Raw genomic sequence first — 20,216 nt, forward strand, 5'->3', positions numbered from 1 at the left:
GCCGCACACAGTCACCTCATAATACTAACTTAATATCAACAAATGTCACAGTTTACCTCTCCTTACATTAATTTTGATTTCTTCTCACCAGAAAATGTGAAATTAGAAGGACCATTTTTTGCAAGTTAAAAAAGGGGTTAAATGTATTGATTTTAAAGTACTGAGTGTATCTGTTTATTTAAAGTGACAAAATATATAGTTAAAAATAAAATGCAAATGCACATTTTTCCACTGTCAGAATTGGATTTGCTGGATAGAACTATTGTAATACACTGAATATAAGAACAACTTTTGCAGTTATTCATAAATGTGTTATGTAGCCTAGGAGTATATTGCTTCTATGGGCAAAAATACGCTTGCAAGATCAAGCTACCATAGGAACAAACAAGCTCTGTACTTTAAATAGAAAAGGTGATCTCAATCGACTGCATGTTTATTTGTGCACATTTAGCTTCTTTTTGATGGTGTTTGTGCTTGGCATCAAAAATGTTACATCCTGAGAAATAAAAAATAAAACAAATAGAATATTTGAACAGGCAGCACCCTGGTGAGAATTATGTAGCAGGAGAATACTATGTTAAAACATCCAGACATGAAAGTCTATCTGTGTTTCTTAAAATAGCCATGGTAAGTGCTAACGGCATTTAGCACTGTACCCAGAGTAAAGAAAATACTGGAATTATCCTGAATTTCTAGTCTCCACTTGCAAGGCAGAGAGAAATTTAATTAGATCTACTACACCTGGAACTATATGTGCTTGTGTTAAGCCTTATTGACAAGAGACAGTACATTGTAGCTATTATGAGCTTTTCAAAGGATTGGGAAAATTAATAAATCAAATTGACTCAATCAGGGCAGTTCTAGCTGGTTTACTTTTCATTAATTCTGCTTTCTTTAATTAATAACACATTTTGTTGATCAAGGCATAATATTTTTAAATATATATTTAATTTTCTTTCTATTCCCTAGTCACACCTAAATCTCAGTAGAAAGAAATGTATAAATAAAAATATTTAATAAAAAATAAAAATTCTTCTAAAGGCCTTGAACAGCTATTTAAAATAATTAAACCTTTCTATTCTACCACCTACTAATACTACCTTAAGAGCCACAACTAAAGTGGCATGTTCAGACACAGCTGAATTGTTTCTAATGTATCTAACTGATCTATATTCATGGGAAATGTGTTTCAAGAATACATGCACAATATACTCTGAGGATTTTACATATTTGTGCATTTTTTACTTTTTGCTAGCTAAACAACACAAAAGAGAATTGTAAAGTAATAGTGTAATATGCACTTATTCAGGTGTTTTTTCTATAGTAGTAGGAGAAGTAGGGATTTTTCCTGAAAATAAGATTTTTGAGACATAAGGCATATAGGTTCACCCCTAAAAATAAGAATTAAGTGCTTTTATCTGCTATTTTGGCTTCTGTCTTGAGAGCTAATATCCAGAAGGTCATTTTGAAAGCTTTATAAATTTAGATTGGAAAAAAAGGTATGCTAAAACAGAATTTTTAAATGGGACCAGTCTCCCATTCCTTGTTCACCGAAAACTCCCACTGACTTTGCAGCATACAGACGTGCTTATGGGCCGAGGAACATTTTGCATACAATAAACAAAATCATGTTTTTCTTATTGAAGTCTAGTGACATTTTTCAAATTATATGTAGAACTCAAGAAAATCCCCAAGAACAACTGGGAAACTAGGCTCTAGTCCCTGCTAACAGGGACATCTGAGACTGTCCTCAAAGCCAGACCAGTCGAACTTAGCATTGAGCCACTTGGAGTCAGGGAGGAGTCCTCCACCCCCCATCTGAGAGGCATAACACAGTTCACCATTTCTGATGACAAAGAAGAGGCAGACGACAGTACAGGCCAATAGAGGATGTTCCCTGACTCCAAGACTGGCCAGGCATGGTGACTCTGACTCTAACAACTTAGCAGTCAAAATGCTATTGGCTTTGGTTCCTGCATGGATACTGGTACTGGACAAACTATTGCCAAGATACTGCAGCTACTATGATGCCATCCACTACTGGAGGCTTTTGCCACTGCTAGGAACCTGCTCTTGCTGTCAACAGTGATGTCACTGCCAATACAAGAGAATCTTTATTAAGGTTCATTTTGCACTGATTTCGACATTCTACTCCTTGGTTCACATGAGATGTCTATCCATTTTCTCAAGGGCCTGGAGAGACTATATCCTGTTCCTCCATGTGATTTAAAGCTGGTCTTATTAAAATGTATGGATCCCCATTTAGGCCCTTGGCAATGTAGCCCTTGTCATATCTTTCATGGAAAGTGACTTCATTACTACAGCAAAAAAATCTCAGAGAACTATGCCTTCATGTCAGAGCCTCCATACACAGTTTTCTTTAAGGGTAAGGTGCAGCTGCATCTTCCCCCTCACTCTCCCCCTCAGCTTCCTCCCAAAAGTGGTTTCCCAGTTTCCCAGTAATTTCCGCCTGTTTTCTATCCAAAGCCACATATGAGCAGGGAAGAACATCTTCACACTGGATATTAGAAGTGCCTGAGCATTCTTTAGAGAGCACTACACCGTTCTGTAAATATACCCAACTCTTCATAGAGATTGTAGAAAGGATGAAAGGTCTCCCTGTCTCAAGTCAGAGACATTCACAGTGGATCACATTGTGCATGCATACACATAATATGAGCAGGCAGGCATTCTGGCTCCAGTTATCCTGACTGCCCATTCCACTAGGATGCGTCTAGACTGGCAAGATTTTGCGCAAAAGTGGGCGCTTTTGCGGGAAAACTTGCCAGCTGTCTACACTGGCCGCTTTAATTTGCGCAAGAGCACTGACTTTGTAATGTACAAAATCAGTGCTTCTTGCGCAAATACTTTCACGCTCCTGCTCGGGAAAAAGCCCTCTTGCGCAAGAATATTTGCGCAAGAGAGCCAGTGTAGACAGGGAAGAACTGTTTTGCGCAAAAAAGCCCCGATTGCTAAAATGTCGATAGGGGCTTTCTTCCGCAAAATCGCATCTAGACTGGCCATGGATGCTTGTGCGCAAAAGCACTTTTTGCGCAAAAGCATCCGTGCCAATCTAGACGCGCTTTTGCGGAAATACTTTTAACGGAAAAACTTTTCTGTTAAAAGTATTTCTGCAAAATCATGCCAGTCTAGACGCAGCCCTAGAGTGCAGGAATCATTCCAGGCTCAGGTCCTATGCGGGACATCTGCAGTGCAGGAAATTGGTGCATACATTCTCTGCTCCTTATGGCATATTACTCAACAGGCTAGGGATGTCAGTTTCAGTCGAGCTGTTTTACAGTCAGCACATCCATGAACTCTAACTTCTTTGCAACTGCTTGGGAGTCACCTTCATTGGAATGGACACATGCAATCATTCAACGCACCCCCTCAAAACCCCACAACAACCCCCCCAAAACTAACCCCCCCAGTTATTAACCTTTCTGTAACTCTTGTTCTTCAAGATGTGTTGCACATATTCATTCCGTCCCTCCTCCCTCTATATATTGGAGATAGCTGGAAAGAAGGAACCAAGAAGTGCAGGGTTGGCTGGGCCCTTTATATTAGCACTACGGGTAGAGCTACGCTGCACACTTATTTTGAAATAAGCTATTCTGGAATAGTTATTCTGAAATATTTTATTTCAAAATAGCACATCTACACTGCAGGGAAGCCTCAAGATTAGTCCAAGGCAGACTTCCCTAATGTAGATGTGCTATCTCAATTTAGAGCCCCAGGAGGCACTGGGGAGGACTACCTTAGGATGGCTCCAGTGAGGGGCTATTTTGAAATAGCAGAAGTGGAGCGTCCATACACATTTTATTTTGAAATAGCTATTTCGGAATAGGTGTTATTCCTCATAGAGTGAGGTTTACAGATTTAGGAATAAGCCATCTGTTATTTCGAAATTATTTTGAAATAACAGAACGGCTGTATAGACGCTCACATTATTTCAAAATAACACTAGTTATCTCGAAATAACAGTGCAGTATAGATGCACCCTATGAGTATGTGGCACCAGAGGGGACCAGAGTCACTCGGATGGGTACCACAGAGGGAAAAATTTCTAGTAACTGTTCTTGGGACAAGCACACACCTATACTGAATGGACATGAGCAACACATCTTGAAGAGCAACAGATACAGGAAGCTTAGTAACAATTTTTTCTTATGAATTTACAAACCACTTGAGATTCACTGTGGTAGCTAGTTACCATGGTATCTTTGGGATCTCAAGAGTTATATAGCCTTGTAGTTCAGCTATCTATGTGATCTTCTCTTTAAATATAAAATATATTTCATCCAAGCAAATGTAAACATTTGATGCATACAATAACATGAAAATGTATTAGCAAAGAAGGTTTTCTATCCTGAGCTTTTCTAGTGTGTACACTATAAAAATTTAAACATATACATTTTAGGATGTTATAAGATCAAGCCCCTTATTTTTGAGCACTCTGGCCCAATTCAGGAAAACTCTTAAGGCATGTCTACATTGGAGAGTTATGTTGAAATAACACCCCTTATTTCAAAACTAGCCAATTAGCCCGGCATAAGACGGGATTTTCAGGTCTTTCCTCCACGTCGATCTTCTCTCCTGAGCCTCCGGTCTCTCGCTCCGTGTGTGTGTGTGTGTTTGTGTGTGTGTGTGTATCTCTCTTTCTCTCCTCCTCCCACTGCCTCCCCCCCCTCTCTCTCAGCTCACCTCCGCCTCCAGCCTCTCTCTCAGTCTCCCTCTTTCTCTTCTCCTTCCCCTCCTGCCTCTCACTTGGGGAACCGCAGAGCCCAAACAGCCGCTTGGGCACCGTGCTCCCTGTGCTGCATGGGGAGCGGGGAGCCCAAACGGCCGCTTGCGCCGCTTGCTCCCCCGCTGAGCGGCGCAGCTGAGTGGCGCAGAAGTCAGCCGAGAGCCACGGCGGGAGGCAAAGGACGTGACTCAGGCAATAGCACCGCTCAGAGGGAACAGCCAGGGAGGCAACAGTGCCGCCCAGAGGGAACAACCAGCATTTCAAGTGTTACAGAGTCACAGACATTGGGCTACTATATATATGATAACAAAGCAAGCATCCACACTACCAAGCCTGTTATTTCAAAATAATGGGCTTATTATTTTGAAATAATAACTCCTGCTTGAGAAGAGGAATAAGCTTATTTCAAAATAGTTATTTCAGGAGTTATTATTTCCAAATAACTTGGTAATGTGGACATAGCCTTACAGTGTTAAACACAATCAATGAAGGGACTGGGCTGCAAGGGACCTTGGGATGTCATCTAGTCCAGTCTCTTGCAATGAGGCACGACCAGGTATACCTACAGCATCCCTGACGGGTCTTGTCTAACCTGTTCTTAAAAAGCTACAATGACAGGAATTCTACTCCTCCCTTATTAGCATATTCCAATGCTTAAGTAATGCTCATAGTTGGAAAGTTTTTCCTAATATTTAGTGTAACCTAAACCATTCTTGCTGCAGCTTAAGACTTAACTTCTTGTCATCCCTTCAATGGAGATGGAGAACAATTTATCACCACCCTCTTTAAAGCAGCCCTTAACATATTTGAAGACTTTTATCTGGTCTCCCCAGGTCTTCTTTTTCCAAGGTTAAACATGCCCAATTTTTTAAACCTTCCCTCAGAGGGCAAATTTTCTAAACCTTTTATTATTTTTGTTGCTCTCGACTCTCTCCAGTTTATCAACATCTTTTCTCAATTGTGGTACCGAAAACAAGATACAGTTCTCTACCTGAGGCCTCATCTTTGCCGAGTGGGACAATTATCTGTGGCATCTTACATACAATGCTTCTATTAACATACTCCTGAATTATATTAACTTTTTAAGCAAATACATCGCATTGTTAATACCTATTAAATTTGTGATTGACTACAACCCCTAAACCCTTTTTAGCTGTAGTACTACCTAGCCACTTATTTCCCTATTTGTAGTTCTGCATTTGATATTTTTCACCCTTTTATACTTAATTGTCCATTTTCTCAATTTGTTTTGAATTCTAATTCTGTCCTTCAAAAGGCTAACAGTCCCTCTCTGCTTGTGTCATCTGCAAGTATTATAATTAAGGCTGCAGTTTTTCAGTCAAGGGTATTTTTAGTAGAAGTCATGCACAGGTCACAGGCAATAAACAAAAATTCACAGAGCATCACCTGCCCAGGATTTATATTATATACCTCAGACTAAATCTTGGGGTGGAGTAGCCAGGCGGAACTGCAGGTGCTTGGGGAGAGGTGGTTAGAGGCATTATGGGTGCTAGGGAGGAGGCGGCCCAAGGGTCAGACATTCTGGATCAGACCAAAGGTCCATCTAGCCCAGTACAGTGGCCAATGCCACGTGCCCCAGAGGGAGTGAACAGAACAGGGAATCATCACATGACCCTTCCCTTGTTGCCCATTGCCAGCTTCTGACAAACAGAGGCTAGGGACACCATCCCTACCCATCCTGGCTAATAGCCAGTGTTGGACCTAACCTCCATGAATTTATCTAGAGGCATGTCCCTCCTTCAGGTCTTAGCTCCACACGCTACCTCCACCCCAAGTGCCATCTCTGCAAATCCCTTTGGTAATGAAATGCTGACAGTGGGAGTTTTGTGGGTGGTGCCTGCAGGCAAAGGCAGCGCACAGAGCTAGGAACTGAGGAAGGGACATTGCCACTTCTGAGGAGCACCCCAAGGTAGGTGCTACCCAGATCCCTCATCCCCTCCCACATCCCAACTCTCTCCAGCACCCAAACTCCTGCTGATGCAGGATGTGGGCATGGGTGCATGTTGGCCTGAGGCTGCCTCAACAGTGGCCAGTGTGGCTGACCCTGGGGCTGCCCAGGATGCTCAGGTGGCCCTCAGGCCATCAGCACAAGTCACAGAGATCCTGGAAACTAAACAGAATCGGTAGTTAATAGAATCCATGACTTCCATGACCGTAATCACACTCACCACTCCATAAACAATGAAAATATTGTCCCATTACGGGATCTAGGGAAAATCCCTGTAAGACTACAACCCCTAAACTAGATATTTCTCCCACTTTTTGACAACAAACCATTGATAATTACTCTTTGAATAAGGTATTTCAACCAGTTTGCTCCCATTTTATATTAATTTAATCTATTCTATACTACATTTTCCTGGTTTACGAGAATGTCATGTGGGAACTGTGTCAAAAGTCTTACAGAAAATCAAGATATTTCACATCTACAGGTTCTCCCTATCCACTGTGCCAATACTTCTTTCAAAGGAGAAAATTAGGTTCATTTGGCATGATTTGTTTTTGACAAATCATGTTAATTATTACTTATAACCCTATTAGCCTCTAGTTGCTTACAAATTGATTGTTTTGTGTTACAGTATATTTCCAAGTACTGAAGTCTGTCTGACTAGTCTACAGTCATTGAGTCCTCTTTGCTCTCCTTTTTAAGGCAGGTATATTTACCCTTTCACAGTCCTTTTGGACCTCATCCAACCTCCTTGAATTCTTGCAGATAATTTCCAATAGTTCAGAGATTGCTTCAGCTAAGTCCTTAAGTATGCTAGGGTGATTTTCAGCAGGTCCTACTGCCATCAATACAGCTAATTTATCTAAACATTATTTAATCTATTCTATCCCTATTTTGGTTTGTGTTAATTCTCCTTGTTGTTACTATCAATAGTGTTAAGAATCCCATCACCCTTAACCCTTTTTTAGTAAAGATTGAAGTAAAATAGGCAATAAATACCTTAGCTGTCTTGATGTCGTCCATTTTTACTTCTTTCCTGCTAAATAGAGAACCTGTACTTCCATCTTTCCCTTGCCAGTAATTATAGATCCTTTTTTTCTTGGTTTTTATGTCCCTTCCTAGCTGAAACTCATTCTATGCCTTAGCATTTCTGATTTTGTCCCTGTATGTCTGCGCTATTCTTTTGTACTCATCCTTAGCAATTTGTCCTTTGTTACATGTTTTATGGAATTCCTTTTTGATTTCTGGGTCAATAAAGAATTCCTGATGGAGCCATATTGGCCTCTTATTTGCCTTCTTATCTTTTCTTCATAGTTTGCTGTTGCACCATTGATATTGTCTCTTTAAGAAATTGCTAGTTCTCTTGAATTCTATTTTCATTAGATTTCCTTCCATGGGACCCAGTTCTCTGAGTCTGTTTTAATTCCATTGTCCTTATTTTGCTGCTGTCACATCTTCATTTCCTTAGAATCATGAAATCTACAATTTCATGATCACTTTCATCCTAATTGACTTCCACTTTGAGATTTGCAACCAATTCCGCCCTGTTAATTAGAATCACATCTAAAATGGCTGTCCTGGTGATTACTTCCTTTGCTTTCTGAAACAAAAAGTTGTCCCCAATACAGTCCAAGAAATTACTGGACATTCTGTGTTTTGCCAAATTATTTTTCCAACAGATTCTGTGTAGTCCCCTATTACTACCAGCTCTTGTGTGTTGGATATTTCTGTTATTTGTTCAAGAAATGCCTCATCCACCTCCTCCTCATTTGGTTGTCTGAAGTAGACCTCTATCACAATGTCAACCCCTCCCCTGTTTTTTCCTTATATCTTCAACCCACAGACTTTGATCTGCACTGCCTGCCACTGCTTTCTGAATCTCAGAACAAATGTGTATATTCTTAATATATAATGCAACACATCCTCCTTTTTTCCTCTGCCTGTCCTTGCTTAACAAAGTATATCCCTCTATACCAATATTCCAGTCATGAGATTTATCCCACAAAATGCCATAAAATTATAATTTATCTTATGAACTAATATTTCCAATTCTTCCTGTTTATTTCACATTTTCCTTCTATTTATTTACACCTAAGACGTTGAGCAGTTGAGAGTCCTCCAAACTTATCTGTAATTTTCCATTTCCTGCCCTACATTTAGCCCTCTGTTAAGGTCATCTCTCTTTTTAAATATCTACATATAGATGTTTGTCACATCCCTTCTTTGAACCTAGTTTAAAGCCCTCCTCCCTAGGCTGATGAGTCTGTGTGTGAATATACTCTTCTCCATTTTGATCAGGTGATTCCATCTCCCTTCTGCAGTTCTTCTTCCCATGGCCGAGTAAGCCAAAGCCCTCCAGCCATCACCATTTGCTCAGCCATACATTCATTCCCAGGATTCACAGTGCCATTGACTTCAATGGGACTACACAGATGCTTCAAGTAAAGCTTACTTGCTTTCACGGGTCGAGCCAAAGTACTTGACTACTTTTGTGATTAAGCTTCAAAAGCATAAAGTACATTGGTCCAACTATGCAATACGTTGTTGTTTTCATGGAAATAGATCAGAGTTTGAGAGTATTTATGATTTTTACTTCTTTATAATGCCCTGAGATTTCAGAAGGCATGACCAAACTTTTCATAAAAAACTTTATGAGCCATTCCCATAGAAGTCAGCTAAAGGAATTGTATGTATTAAATAGTTTTGGAGAAAGCTGTTTGCCAAACCTGATAATCAGAATCAACAGCTGAGAATCATAAGTAAACTTGTTGCAGAGGAAAAAGTTTTCCACAGAGGAATGAGGGGAAATGATCCAACATCACAGAGAAATGCTTTCTAATCCTTCAGCAGTGTCATCTTATCACCTACCTGACTCTTTCTAAACTTTTTCAATATATGTAACATTTAATATTACTTATTTTATACAGATAATTTTAAATGAAAATGATTTTTAAAGGATATTGTCAAATGAAACAGTTTCTTTAAACTGACCACGTCAAATGCAGTGAATACATGGCAGTAGTGGTGATTAGTCTTCAAGTCTTTAGTGATGTATGCAAATGTTGAGAGGTCTTCAGGGTCTTGTGCAGCACAGGAAATGTTGCGGATTTCATGTTCAGCAATAATATTCTGTTAAAAAAAGAATGGAAGTATCATTGTTTTTCGGTCAACAGAGGACTTAAGTGTGGCTGACCCTCAAGTAATAACTTTATCTGTTTTTAGCATGTCTCAGAGGGGTAGCCATGTTAGTAAGTAACTTAAAAAAAACTTAAATGAGTGGTCCTGTAGCACTGTAGGGTATGTCTACACTGCAGGGCTTAACTCAGAATTAGCTACACAAATTGAGCTACGTCAGTTGCGTAGCTTATTTTGAAGTTGGAAGTGTCTACATAGCACTTATTTTAAAATAGAGCACTTTTCCTCCAACTTCCCTTACTCCTCAAACAATGAGGGTTACAGGAATCAGAGTAAGAAGTCCTCCAGCTTGACAGCATTTCGACATTATTTCGAAATAACTGCTGCTGGGTAGATGGGGATTAAGTTATTTCAAAATAACACTAGTTATTTCGAAATAATGTTGCTGAGTAGACATACCCTTAGATAATCTATCTATCATTTATCTATCTATCTATCTATCTATCTATCTATCTATCTATCTATCTATCGATTGATAAATGGTATCATGAGCGTTTGTGGGCACAACACACTTCTTTAGATGAATGGAGCAAGAGGCACAGAGGAACAAATATGAAGCAGAAAGAGAGGAATGGGAAGGAGAAAAAAAACCCTGTCAATTAAAGTGTCTGTGCTAAATGAGGCTTTTGGAGCAGGCTGTAAGTGTCTGACACTTCGCTTTTGATGTCATGTGGGTGTTGAATCTAATGGCCCATCCAGGGAATGTCTTTGTTCAGCCCCTGGATAAATGTTTTTAGCGTATTAAGGCTACAGTCATTCTATGTATTAAAATATTTCAATGGTATTAGGTCTTTGATTAAACTGTGATTAAAATATCACACTGTCAGCTTCTTTCACAGACCATTAAATTCTGCCCCTTCCAACAGTATCCAAAATGTTATCTATCACCAATAGTGAATCCTACAGGAAACTGCAAAAAGCTGGAACTTTCCTACAGTTCTGTGTTATTTTTCAAATGAGAGCACTGTGTTATTTACATGATATCCTGCGATAAGGAGGCATCTTTCATGAAACTCAGATGAGAGAATAACTATAATCGATTATTAATTTTCTAGTTGTATATCCATTGATGCTGTTGTTTCTGTTCTGACAATCAGCATATGGTACCACTGCAGCCCACAGGCAGATGAGACAGGATAAGACATTGCAGGTGCGTACTCTGGCTCTTTGCATGCTGCACTCTGAGGAAATTCAATCTGACTCTTCCACCTCAAACAGAAATAACAATACTAATCAATGAATAACACAGAGCTGTTAAGGGGGTTTCTACTTAGGAAAAGGGTTTCTTTGAAAAAATATGGCAATATATCTCAATATGCTGCCAAGATCATCCTGCAGGAGGGGTATGGAGAAATTAAACTGTTCATTCAGAGAAGGACACTTGGGTAATGGCCAAATTAAACTACAGAATGGTACTGAAGCAAAGCCAAGACATGGCTGTCTGATGGGGTGAAAAGACTGACAAATGAATGTTCACCCGTGTAAAAATATTGTTGTACATTTACCATGTTTAGGCCAGAGGACCGAGGAAGCCGAAGAGGAGACTGAATTCTGGTTATAGATTTAAGCCTCGATTTTGACAAAGGCACATGCTCAAAGAGAATTCACGAATAAGTATGGTCTTCACTGCATGGGTAAGAGCTTTCCTAAATCCCAGTGTTACTCATGTGGCTACAAACACAGAATGTTCCTGTCCACAGCATGTCATCTCTACTATAAAGCAACAAATGGTCTGGTAGCACTTTATAGACTAACAAAACATGTAGATGGTACCATGAGCTTTCATGGGCACAGCTGTGCTGATGAAAGCTCATGATACCATCTACATGTTTTGTTAGTCTATAAAGTGCTACCAGACCATTTGTTGTTTTTTCTGTACAGATTAACTCGGCTACCCCCTGAATCATCTCTACGATTGTGCTGCTACACGCTTTTTGGCACCAAACATATATATTATAATATATAACGTCTAATGTCAGAGTCAGTAAGCTCTATGGCTAACCTGTGTCAGTAACATTTATGCAAAGTAAAAGGATTCTTTGAGCATGTCTCTCTTGTTTTTGTCGTCTTCTAACCTGCCAAGATGAACTTGCAAACTTGGCAAGTTTTCTAAAAGGTCTATTAATAGCTAATTGAGGAAATAATGAGTGAGTAAACTCTGGATCAAAGGGCATCATTCCAACACTTTTATACTCAAATTATGCAAAAATCCAAAATAAATTGTAACTCTTAAACTGTTGTAGCACATTATTTGATTTCTATTTCTGTATAATGCATTATTCATACCAAATAACAATAAACAATTATTAGGCCTTAATGGACACCCATTTGTGAAGATCTTTATACTCAATTATATTTAAGGTTCATTTGATTTTGTATTGCTTTAGGCAAAATACAATAATATGGTTTTCTTTATATTTCTTTTGTTCTCAGTTTGAGAACTGTTGGCCTAGGCAAAAATTTTATCAGAATTAAAATCACAGTAAAAACTGAGGTGTTAGTTTCCTGATGTGTTACAATTTTGCATTAAAGATGAAAAAGGAATTTATACCCAGATGATATTTGAAATGTTTCCTCCCAAACCAGGAACCACATAATACTGACCTCATTTAAAAAATCCTATATACTTGAAAATAGCTTCAACTTACTAAAAGTTTTGCTAACTTTTGTAACCCTCTCACGTACCTTGGTCTCAGCATAAAGTGCACTGGTTTAGAGATTTGTGTTTTGAAACTACAGTAGTTGAAATTCACAAGAGTGTTTTGCAACATTTTAACTTGAAATCTCCAGGTTTTTACCATTTATGCATACTGAGATTTTTGCTAGAAAGGAAGGAAAGGCCTATGAATTTCCATGGTCCAAAACAAACAGCTGAATTTCCCTTTATGTAGTTTTTATAAAAAGCCCTCTCCCTCCATTGCAAGTTGCCTGCAGTGACCTAGATTTTCCTGGGACACTTCCACCGCAGAACCATATTCTTGCCATGTAAGCACTGACACCATTACAAACCAGTTTGCTGTTCCGGAGTGCACCAATCTGGCAATGACCAAAGATTCTAAGTCTAAGGGTATAAAAGGTCCCATCCACAAAGTGCTACTTAGTTTCTGGGTTAAAAAGATACTCAGCAAGCTCTGAAAAAGGCAACAAAGAAAGGAAGCTGAGCCTGGCTCTGCTAAGGAATACCTTTGCAGAGTTCTAATTACTGAAAAGCAACCTTCCTTTCTCTTCTCTAATTGTCTCAGCTGATTCTCATTGTCTCAGCTCATTCTTAGGAGATGACCTATCAGCACAAATCCTCCAGAAAGTAGTAAACGAGATGTGATCAATAATAAAGAAAGCTAAAGACTGTTCTTTCTAACTCTCATCCTTTCTGCTTTCAACAGCATGCTGAGTCAAAGTATGATTCAGATGCCAAATAACCAGGGATACAACTCTGGTGGAATGAATTCTGAGTCCTTCCACTATCTAAACCCCTGCCTTGTCATAACAATTTAAGAGTATGTAGTTTTATTGATTTTATAGTCTTTAGTCTGAAATGGCAAAGCCTGCAAATTTGATCTATGAAAATATTTAGTCCTTTCAAGGAAACTCTAACCTGTAAATATCTAAGTTAAGGCATTTGGCTCTACTAGGCATGTTATGAGGCTTTGGAAAGTGTAAAGAAAAGATACTGATTTGCTTCAACTGGGAGTCAGATATAACTCGGCATAGGATCTTGAGATAAGCAAAACTTATTGGCTACGTCTACACTGGCATGATTTTCCGGAAATGCGCGTCTAGATTGGCAGGACGCTTTTCCACAAAAGCACTTTTTGCGGAAAAGCGTCTGTGGCCAATCTAGATGCACTTTTCTGCAAAAAAGCTCCAATCGCCATTTTCGCGATCGGAGCTTTTTTGCGGAAAACAAATCTGAGCTGTCTACACTGGCCCTTTTGCGCAAAAGTTTTTTGGAAAAAGACTTTTGCCCGAACGGGAGCAGCATAGTATTTCCGCAAAAGCACTGGCAATCTTACATGAGATCGTCAGTGCTTTTGCGGAAATTCAAGTGGCCAGTGTAGACAGCTGGCAAGTTTTTCCGCAAAAGCAGATGATTTTGTGGAAAAACTTGCCAGTCTAGACACAGCCATTCTGATTACATAGTGTAAATGAGGCTGGGTTTTCATGTACATGACAGTAACTCTTATGAACACTACACAACCTTTAGTTATTGATACATAACAGGTGCCATCAGCTGCAGGCTTATCTGGAAGCAAGCCAGTTAGTGCTAGGTTTGAGATTCCACACAGCAATTTGTTTCTGGACTTGAGGGAATTGGATAGAGCACACACATGGGCAGAGCTAGAAGCAATGGCCACAGGAGAGTGGCAGATTGCTACATGGACTTAACAGTAGGGAAATGTAGTCCAGAGTTCACAAGTGTGAGAAGATATGCTGCTGTTTGAGAAACTGGATAGGACTGATGCATTACCTATCTTTCTAGCCAAAACAGAAAAACCCTTGCACTCCAGCATGTAAGATTTCAGTGTAGAATATTTGCAAACATAAAATTTGCCATGTTCCTCCAAAAGAAATGAGGGAAAGGTAAAAACTCAGTTTTGCCCCTGATGGAACACGAAGACTTGAAAGAAACCCTTAGGTCTTTTGCTGTGCCAATGAGGACATTGAGGGTGCGTCTAGACTACAGGGTTTTGTCGACAAAAGTGGACTTTTGTCGACAAAACTATACCTGCGTCAACACTACCGCTGAGTTCTGTCGACATAACGTCGACAGAACTCAGCAGTTTTGTCGACGCTAGTAAACCTCATTTTACGAGGCATAACGCCTTCTGTCGACAGAGTTTCTGTCGACAGAAGGTGTTATTGCATGTAAACTGTCCTTTGCGCCCACACTACCATGTCGACAAAGCAGCTTGCTTTGTCGACAGAACTGAATGTAGTGTAGACGCTCTTTGTCGACAGAAGTTTTGTCGACAGTATCTGTCGACAAAACTTCTGTCGACAGAAGCCTGTAGTCTAGACGTACCCTGACATACTATTCATTTATTTCTCCCATAATGAGTTCTGGTCTTTTCCCATACTCCTCCACACATGCAATTTTTAGCTCACAATTGGTTTTTCTAAAAGTGAAGATCTGCTCTAGGAATTATTTGGAGGAAGTTCTCTGGCCTCTGTTATGCAGGGGGCAGTCTAGATCACATCATCTGTTCTGGCTTTAGAATCTATGAAAAAGCCTTCTTAAATTGGTCCACTTCTAATTTAATGCCTACATAAAGTGACTGCCAATGGCAAGGTTGAGGGATAACAAGGGATAGTACATGAGCCAGATTCTCCAGTGTGGCCAAAAATGCAAAGCAGTCACAAACCCTCGTAGCCCAGTGAGATAGGCCAGTAACACACATGAAACCAAGTAACACCACAATGTTTTTTGTTATTTGCATGAATTGATATAATTAGTATTTTCTTGTCATCTTAGAGGCTAGTACATTATATATCCTGTAAGAAGCCTGCAAATTTTATTTTAGCTGAGCAATAAATCCTCATACTTTCCAGCACTATGTTCTTCTGTCTTTCTATTTGTGCTGTGGTTTATAATGCTGCAAATCTAATTAGAGAAAAAACCCTGTACAAACACCAGATGCCCTGGCACACAGTATAATGAAGAAGTTTGGAGACTCATAGTGATTGTGAAGAAATTGGTGCAGTACAGAAAGACAGAGTGCAAATACCTGTAAACTTCCTGTCACAGGGTGACTGGCCCCTGCAAGAAAAGGAGCAGATTCCAGTGCACCTGCACTGATTATCTGATGTTCAGTTGGACCTAAAGAGAAGCTACATGGTCTTAGGAAAGGGGAGACAGATGGAAGTAGTAGACAGATGCCTGCAGGGTGTAAAGAGGCTCCTGAGTCAATAGGGGAAAGACACCAGGAGAAGGCCATAATCCAGGCAAGAGATACTGGAACAGCAGGAAGACCATCAGGGAGATGGGGCTGAGTCCAGCTGCATTTTCTTTTTGAAAGACATCAGTCTGGAAGAAATAAATTTCCCAGAGGGGGAAAGTTCTGTATATCTGGCCAGCATGGACTTTTTAAGGGAGCCTGAGTCAAGGTGAAACTGAGGGATGCCCCAGCAAAGCCATACATGGCCAGAAGGGGGCACTAAAGGGCAAGCACCATCTATGACACTCCCTTAAAATGGCTGAGAGCTGGAAAGCTATCAGACCAGTCTTGTAGCTCTTAAACTTTAATGTTGGGTCTTCTATAAAATATCACAATTTTACTATGCTTATAGGGGTGAGGAAAAGGAAATAAATATCACGTATGGGATATTTTGTTTTTTGAAAAGCCTGGAGTATATACTTTTCTGCATAATGTACTGTAAGGGGAATACAGGTTGGGGATTTTGTTTAGGTGAGGAGGGATATCCTGTCAAATCCTTCTTTTGCTGAACTTCTCTTTGATGAAGGAAGACTGGACATAATTCCCTCAGAAGTGCCATCACTGCTGCTCTATTTGCCCACAAGAGTGGATTTCGAGAGCGAGAAAGAGACAGAGGTACTCTGTGTGTTCAGGGTAGGAGAGGGGAAAAAAAACGGGGTACCTGAAATCTAAGTTTTGATCCTCATGTTGCTTTTGCTAGATCACTTCTTTAGAACAATGAGGAATAAAATCTGATGTCCAAAAATTACACATACCTTATTTGTTGCATCAATAAATTTGACTCCTTTGTAAGAGACTGATAGAACAATAGTAGGGACTTTCTTCATTTGCTCTGTGGACTTCTGAAATAAAAAGTGAGACAGCTGTTAGAACAGTTTGTTCTGCAATGACAAGTGTAGTCTCATTACATTTTTTCTTCTTTTTCTTCTATTGGAAAAATATATGTGAATTAAAGAAAAAGAAAAACTTAATTTAAATATTTTTCTCTGTCTCTGGATTATGCTTTGGGCTTGTGAAAAAGCTGCGAACACAGTCTACAACACAGATATTAATTTGCTAGAGAAAAATAATTGAATGGCTATATTTACACTTTAGTAAGGTGAAATATGAGTAGGGACAAAACTCTATAATATAAAACTATTGTAGCATGTATTAGTACTTAGTTGGTAAATAAGGCTCAGAGAGCATTCATTGTGAGCGCCACAGATAGCAAAAAATATGACGTGGGATCAATGACATTTTTTTTGGCCAAGAAAACAAGCTCAGTTGCAATCAAATACGGAGATAACACCAAAGTCAGAGAGAGCAAGCTGCAAAGTAATCTAGAGAGATTATTAGAGCTGCTAAGTAAGATGAAAGCCAATACTTATAGGCTACATCTAGACTGGCATGATTTTCTGCAAATGCTTTTAACGGAAAAGTTTTTCCATTAAAAGCATTTGCGGAAAAGAGAGTCTAGATTGACACGGACGCTTTTGCGCAAAAGCACTTTTTGCAGAAAAGCATCCGTGCCGATCTAGACGCGGTTTTGCGCAAGAAAGCCCCAATGGCCATTTTTGCCATCGGGGCTTTTTTGTGCAAAACAGTTTTTAGCTGTCTACACTGGCCATTTCGCACAAAAGCATTTGCGCAAGAGGGCTTTTTCCTGAGCAGGAGCAGCATAGTATTTGCGCAAGAACACTGACAATCTTACATTAGATCATCAGTGTTCTTGTGGAAATTCAAGCAGCAAGTGTAGACAGCTGGCAAGTTTTCCTGCAAAAGCGACTGCTTTTGCGGAAAAACTTGCCAGTCTAGACGCAGCCATAGTGTGCTAAATACATACAAAAAATAACCTGCACAGATCTAAACTAAGGACTATTACTGTATCTGGAAATAATATGTCTGAGAAAAAAGTAGAGTTAACCATAGACAGCAAAATAATCATGATTTTGAAGGAGAGGGACAATAATCAGATCTTCTAATTGGGTCCTATTCTCTCAGGATTCAAACAGAATTATATATTTGTAACAATATGAAATTAAAAACCATGCGGCCAACCAGATTCTGAAATTATGTTCGTTTCCATGAACAATGAGGGTAATTAGCTCTGCTAATCAAGTTTCATAGTTAACCAACACACACACACACACACACACACACACACACACACACACACACACACACACACACACATCTATGTATATACATATAGAGTGTTGTTTCATAGTTAACTATGTAAATATATATATAGTCAGCATGTGCCTTTGCATCTCTCTTATTAATGGTGGGAGTCCGAACAAGACAATCTGTACTGAATAAAGCTTCCTGTAATCAAAAGGGCTAAAAACATCCTTAAAAAAAAGAAAAGAAAACTTAAATGGAAATTTCAGAGAATGTAGCAAAATCTGAAGGAAGGTAATAATTATATCCACATTTCTCCTGAACATGGAAAAAAGATTACTGATGCCAATGGAGGGTGTGTGTGAAAAAGATGTCAAATATGAACTTCTTCATAAAATTCAGTGACAGTTCACAGAAGGCGTGACAGTGAATTCATAAAAGCTCCAGTATATCCATCCATCAGAATAGCAGGCAATACACCCAGCCTACACTTAGTTCCAGACAAAATATTCACAAACATGACAACATAGATTTAATCATCTAGCAACCAAGCTTCTAACTTCCGTCCTTTCCCTTCTATTCCTAGAGCTAAATCTCTTGTTCAGGCACTCTGTCTTCTATGTTAATTAATTTAATTGCCTCTTGTCTGTCTTTCCTAATAACACTTCCCATTCCTTTCTAGTCCCTATAAAACAAGCCCACTAAATGCATCTTCTCTGCCCATTGATCCTATCTCATCATTGTCTCTTTTAGTCTCTCCCCTGGACTTCAAATATAGCAAGTTCAAGCTTTATGTCCTTGCCTTCAAAGCCCTGCATAGTTCTGCCCTCCCTACATAGGTCTGCCATGACCCTCCTCAGTTCTCTTGCCATTTGAAGCACGTGTTCATTGAGGATTCTTGAAAGTGGGGATGAAGGGCAGATTGTAGGATCCAACATGACAACATCTCAAAGAACCATAGTTAGCTTTGGGTAAACAACCACAGTAATCCTTCTGACTGGGGGGAGGAGTAGTGTCAGCTGCATTAGTCAAACAGGGATTGCAGTACTGCTCTCCTGAACTTGTCATCTGCTCTGGCTGTCTAGCCCAGGGTACAGCATTTGATAAAATGTCAGTGGGTTACATTATATTGCCACGTGGCATATTTCTGAAGCAGTAGAAGAACATCATGTAAGATCTCCAGATATTTAATGATGCTCTGTCTCCCACCCCCTCCCTTTTTCTTTCTCTCCCCCTTCCCCTGCCCCTCTCCTATTTATTTCGAGTTTTCAAATCCCCAACTCATAACTCCAGTCATCTGAAGAAGCAGGCTGTGCCCACGAAAGCTCATGACACCATCTACATGTTTTGTTAGTCTATAAAGTGCTACCAGACCATTTGTTGGTTTTTATGTAAGATCTGGGGATGCGAACTGTGAGAGAGGTGCCCAGCCAACTGGCAAATCAAAGAGATACATTGTGTCACCCAATTAGATATTTTTTGTGATGAGATGGAACTGACCTTTGGAATGGCCAGGTACAGCCAAAAATTACCACAGACAGCCCGGATGATTTGGGTTTGTGAATATAGTAAAACAAAGCTTTGCAAATGTCCAGCACATGCAACTTCTCTCTTGATGAAGGAGTGGGGTTTCAGGAAGAAGACATGCAGATTGACTGGCTGATTCAGATGGAATTCTGACACCACATTGGGGATGAGCTTGGGATAAAGTTTCAATATCACCTAGTCCAATGAAATGTCCCGGTAAGAGGGTTGGCCATAAAAACTGTCTTCAGGGTGAGAAGAAATAAGGAGCATCCTGAAAATTTTGAGAGGATGCTGCTGAGGTACAAAGTAGGACCATGTTCTTGGGTAAATATGCAACAGGCCCTGATAAATTCTGGTATCTTTGGGTGGTGAAAGGCAGAACATGACTGCACAGGTGGATGGCAAACTGATATTGCTATAAGCTGAACTTTAGTGGAGCTGAATGAAAGGCCAGACTATTTCAGATGTAAATAGTCAAGACACTTTGGTACTGAAGGCTGCAGAGGGTCCAAGCCACTGCTCTTGTTTCACCACAGCCGCAGCACCTGGGAGTGCAGGGTGCACCACCCCGCCTGCAACAGCCACCCACACCCAGGTCAGCAGGCGCACCAGGAACCAGGAGGAGTACCAGCGGTGGCACCTGTGGCTACTGAGGCAGCAGCTCCACACCCAGGAGCACTGGGTCTGCGAGGACCTGCAGCTGCAGCAGCAGAGCTTACAGGCACTGGAGGATCAGGGC

General features: G+C 40.0%; 1 protein-coding gene across 10 annotated transcripts in view; it reads right to left on the reverse strand.

The window, feature by feature from the left end:
• ANKS1B (ankyrin repeat and sterile alpha motif domain containing 1B) overlaps positions 1–20,216 on the reverse strand; it is an 821,971-nt gene that overhangs the window by 17,456 nt on the left and 784,299 nt on the right. For all 10 annotated transcript variants that reach the window (XM_075933985.2, XM_075933942.2, XM_075933974.2 and 7 more), the window contains 2 exons: positions 16,603–16,689; positions 9,708–9,845 (listed from right to left, as the gene is read on the reverse strand). In XM_075933985.2, coding sequence (XP_075790100.2) covers positions 9,708–9,845; positions 16,603–16,689 — 225 coding nt within the window. The remainder of the gene's footprint in view (positions 1–9,707; positions 9,846–16,602; positions 16,690–20,216) is intronic.

The sequence above is a fragment of the Pelodiscus sinensis genome, chromosome 1 (assembly GCF_052426305.1).
Source record: "Pelodiscus sinensis isolate ZL-2025 chromosome 1, ASM5242630v1, whole genome shotgun sequence".
NCBI lineage: Eukaryota > Metazoa > Chordata > Testudines > Trionychidae > Pelodiscus > Pelodiscus sinensis.